Raw genomic sequence first — 4,480 nt, 5'->3', positions numbered from 1 at the left:
TCCTGCATCTCGGGAGGAGCCAACCGATATGGTGTCTTGGCTATCGGAGCTGCACCAGGGAATAGGTCAATCCTGAACTCAACCTGTCTCTCCGGAGGTATCCTAGGAAAATCCTCTGAGAATACATCCAGGTACTCTCGCACGATCGGTACATCATCCATTGTCGCCTTACCTTTATCCCAGGTATCTATAACATAGACGACGTGGAAACATCCCAAAAATACGATCCAAAAATTTCATTTTTAATTCATTATTAAAACCACAAAAGTATCATGTAAACATCGTAAACTATGCATCTTAAAAACATCATCATAACTCTCAAATTATCAAAATATCATATCAAATATGAGAGTGAAATATCTCACACTAGAAAACTGTAGTGTGTGTCATGTGATCATCCTGAGTCCTTCTCTTTGGTAGCAGAAATATCTGAAATCAAAACTGAAATTGTAAGCGCGTAACTTAATGAACTCCGTCAAGCTACCACATAGCATACATATCACATCCAACTTGGAGATATAGGCCCTTGCCCACTCTCATGGAGATTCGGGCCCAATGATGAGATTCGGGCCCAATGATCTGGGCTTTAGCCGGTAGTCCAACTACCCAATCATTTGGGCTTTCCCGTTTCACGGAATAGCTTTTCCGATGACTATCCGACCGGTTTCGTTCATTCTTTCACGATTTTCAAAGCCGAAAGCGGAAAAGAAGCAAACATAAAGCAAATCCACCAAGCTGTCTTTGCAGAAGGATCGAGGCAATAGCTACAGAGTAAAGCAATGGCAGCACTTCCAACAAGGAGAAGACGTCCGTCGGAATACGATCGTTTGTTGCCTTCAACATCGGCCGATGCGGATGGTTATACGAAGGTAGACAAACCAGCGGAGAAACCAGGGGTTGAGGTGGATAAAGGTCTGTCATGGACATTTCCTATATTTGCCCTAGGGATATTAAGGTATTTGAGTGCAACTACGAATATCGTTCATGACTGTGATGAAGTGTTCAATTATTGGGAGCCTCTTCATTTCCTCCTTTACAAATCAGGTTTTCAGACTTGGGAGTACAGGTATTCTCCATTCATTTCTCATTATTCGTTACCTGTTTGAGTCATATGATCATCATAATCCCTGAATTTTTCTTTGTTGGACATGTTAGAAGTACGAACTAAGGATTATACCAAATTTACACACTCTGAGAATTCCAACTAAGATCTAATAAGCGCAGATAACTTAATAACTACATCTTAATATGAATCAAAGAGCCTGATTTTGTTTCTGTCTTACATAGCAACTTCAGAATAAGCTCTTTCAAATACGAGGCTATATAGACTATAGTATATGTATATCCCTTCACAATACAACAAAAAATCACCACTGAAATAAGCAATTCGGAATGTGTCTGTGCTAATTGTTTGCCTTAGTTCTTCAATTATTTTCTGTTTCACAAGCTCTTCCATGGAAGTTCTATCCCCATTCCCCAAATTCAGCCATGATTTCTTAACTCTGAGAGAAATTATCTGTTAATTGCAGTTCTCAATTTGCATTGCGTTCCTACCTCTACATTCTGTTCCATTATATGGTGGGTTGGCCAGCTTCACAGATGTATAATTGGCTCGATGAGGAAAAAGTAATACAATTCAACACTTTCTATAACCATTCCATTTATAATCTTGTTGATTTCTACTTCCATTAACATAATCAATCTAATGATTTCTTCATCATATTTCAGGTAAGAGTATTCTATGCTGTGAGAATCTTTCTTGGCCTTCTTTCTGTCATATCTGAAGCTGCTTTAGTAGTAGCACTTTCCAGAAAGTATGGAAAACGCCTTGCTTGTTACACACTCGCCCTTTTATGCTTAACAAGTGGTTGCTTTTTTGCTAGCACAAGTACGTTCCCAAATGCAAGAATTAACAAAATCTAATAATTCCCTTTTCATATCAACTCTTTTTCATAACTTTTACAGGTTTTTTGCCAAGTTCTTTTTCTATGTATGCAATTTCTCTCTCTTCAGCATTGTTTCTCTTTGGGATGAATGCCATGGCTGTTGCTGTTGCAGCAACTGGAGTTATTCTTGGTTGGCCATTTTCAGTCCTTGCTTTTCTTCCAGTAACAGTCTACTCTCTACTTCGAAAATTCAAAAGGGTGTTTATATCAGGGGCGTTTATGTCAATTACACTTTTGGTACGTAATCTTTTATAAAAAAAAAAAAGTTGTGTCTAACTTTCTGTTTTCTAATCACTTGTTTTGTTTTTGTTTCAGATAATTTCAGTAGTTGTGGATTATCATTACTATGGGAAATGGACATCTTCTGTTGTGAATCTGTTGGTGTATAATGTTTTAGGAGGTGGAGAGAGTCATTTATATGGAACTGAAGGGGCTTTATTTTACTTGAAGAATGGATTTAATAACTTCAATTTTGCTCTTGTTTTTGCAATGATGTTTGTGGTTCTTCTGCCATTTACAAAGAAGAAATATGCTCCTGATATGGTGATTGTTGTGTCTCCTGTTTATATTTGGATGGCTTTCATGTCTCTACAACCCCACAAAGAAGAAAGGTCAGTCAGATTGATTCTAGCAAAATGACTATTTTGCCCCTATCTTCATCTACCTTAATGCAAATCCTAAAATTGTTCTTCATCTCTTTCTTTTTAAACCCTGTAATCAGACCAAATTTAAGCAAAACACAAAATGTTTGATTTGTTGCATGAATGGTCCCTAAAATGTAGTTTTACTTGCATATTTGGTCCCTGGCATTTACGGTGTTAAAAGACAGATGTTAAGTCCAAAAGTAAAATGACTAATTTGCCCTCATCTTCATCCTCTATATCATCCTCAATCCAAACCCTGAAAATTTTATTCATGTCTTTCATCTTAAACCCTAAAATCAAACCAAAACCTTAAAATAAAACGAAACATAACCAAAACACATAAAAAATAAATAAATAAATAACACGATTTATTTATATTTATTTATTTATAATAAATAATAAATTTCAGGTTTCTTTATCCTATATACCCTCTTATATGTGTTGCGGCTGCAGCTGTTATCGAGAGTATTCCTGATTTCTTTTTTGATCGTTATAGAACTGAACAATCTTTTCTCCACAACGTAAGTATAATTTTTATTTATTTATTTATTTATTTATTTTTAAATCATCATTCAACAATCTTATTGCTCCTTATGGATATAAACTTATAATTACTTTTTTTTTTTTTTTTTTTTAATTTACAGATGGCTAAATACTTGAGACCATTACTTATTGGTCTAATTCTATGTGTTTCTCACTCTAGAACATTCTCTATCATAAATGGTTACGCCGCTCCTTTAGAGATTTACAAACACTTTCAACATCATGATGATGTTGGAACAGGTATAACAAAAATACCATAACAACAATAATAATAATAACAAATTTGAAATTATTTCTTGTTGACAATAATAACAAAAAGATAAATAAAAAAGTAAATCGGTATTGTGTGTGTAATGCAAGGTGCGATTGTGTGTGTGGGAAGTGAGTGGCATCGTTTTCCGTCGTCGTTTTTCATCCCGGATTACGTGGGTGAAGTTAGGTGGATTGATGATGGCTTCAACGGCCTTCTTCCTTTCCCTTTTAATTCAACTTTAGGTGGAACCAAAGCATCACCTCCATATTTCAATAATAAAAACAAAGCATCACATAATCAATTCGTAAGCCTCTCATCAACTCTCACTCTAAATTTATCAAAAACAAAATACAATTTTTTTTTTAAATAAAAATGTATTCACAGCTTCAAGATGTGGAAAAGTGTGATTTCCTTGTTGAGCTTCAACTCCAACGACCCTTTCCTTCTCGTGGAAGCGAATTATCCAAATGGGAGGTACTCTTTCTCTCTCTATCTATCTCTCTCTCACACACACAGAGAGTAATTTTTGTGAGAAATTAGTTAATGATTGTGTGTGTGTGTGGTGTGTGTAGGTGGTGGCTGCGTTACCATATTTGGATAGGGAACTATCACCGGCTTTACACAGATCGTTTTTCATACCGTATGTGTGGGAGGAGAAAAATGTGTTTGGGATGTATAAGTTGTTGAAGAGACATAAATAAATATTAAAGAGAGAGAGAGAGAAACAATAGCCACTTGTTAGATTCTCACTAGTTTTAGTTTTAGTTTTAGTTTTAGGGTTGATGATGATTCATGATTGGCCTTCTTTTTTAAGTATTAGGGATTTCTTTCTTTTATAAAACTTTGTTGGGTTATTATCACATGATTAGACTTGTTCATATTTTTCTATTAAGTTATTTAGTGTGATTTATATTTTACATCTATAACTACCATCAAAGTTCGTAAATCTTCTTTTTAAAACGGTGAAATGGTGATTAAATATAAAAAGGAAAGCTCTAACAACTAAAACCTGAAAAGAAGTTTGACAAAAAGAATAGAGATTGATATTTGTTACTCACGTTGACTAAAAAAGGGTATTAAAGTTGATTTTTAAA

General features: G+C 34.9%; 1 protein-coding gene across 1 annotated transcript; it reads left to right on the top strand.

Moving 5' to 3' along the window:
* Positions 1-663: 663 nt before the first annotated feature.
* Positions 664-4,248, top strand: EBS3 (Alg9-like mannosyltransferase family). The gene is made up of 10 exons (XM_078975256.1): positions 664-1,066; positions 1,530-1,626; positions 1,729-1,888; positions 1,966-2,183; positions 2,262-2,557; positions 3,000-3,111; positions 3,235-3,373; positions 3,494-3,690; positions 3,771-3,860; positions 3,959-4,248. The coding sequence occupies exons 1-10, from the start codon at positions 780-782 to the stop codon at positions 4,085-4,087; spliced, it is 1,725 nt and encodes a 574-aa protein (XP_078831382.1). The 5' UTR covers positions 664-779; the 3' UTR covers positions 4,088-4,248.
* The last annotated feature ends 232 nt before the right edge of the window (positions 4,249-4,480 follow it).

The sequence above is a fragment of the Lactuca saligna genome, chromosome 9 (assembly GCF_052625555.1).
Source record: "Lactuca saligna cultivar CGN05327 chromosome 9, ASM5262555v1, whole genome shotgun sequence".
NCBI lineage: Eukaryota > Viridiplantae > Streptophyta > Magnoliopsida > Asterales > Asteraceae > Lactuca > Lactuca saligna.
The sequence above is the reverse complement of the archived record's forward strand: the minus strand, read 5'-3'. Positions and strand labels throughout refer to the sequence as shown.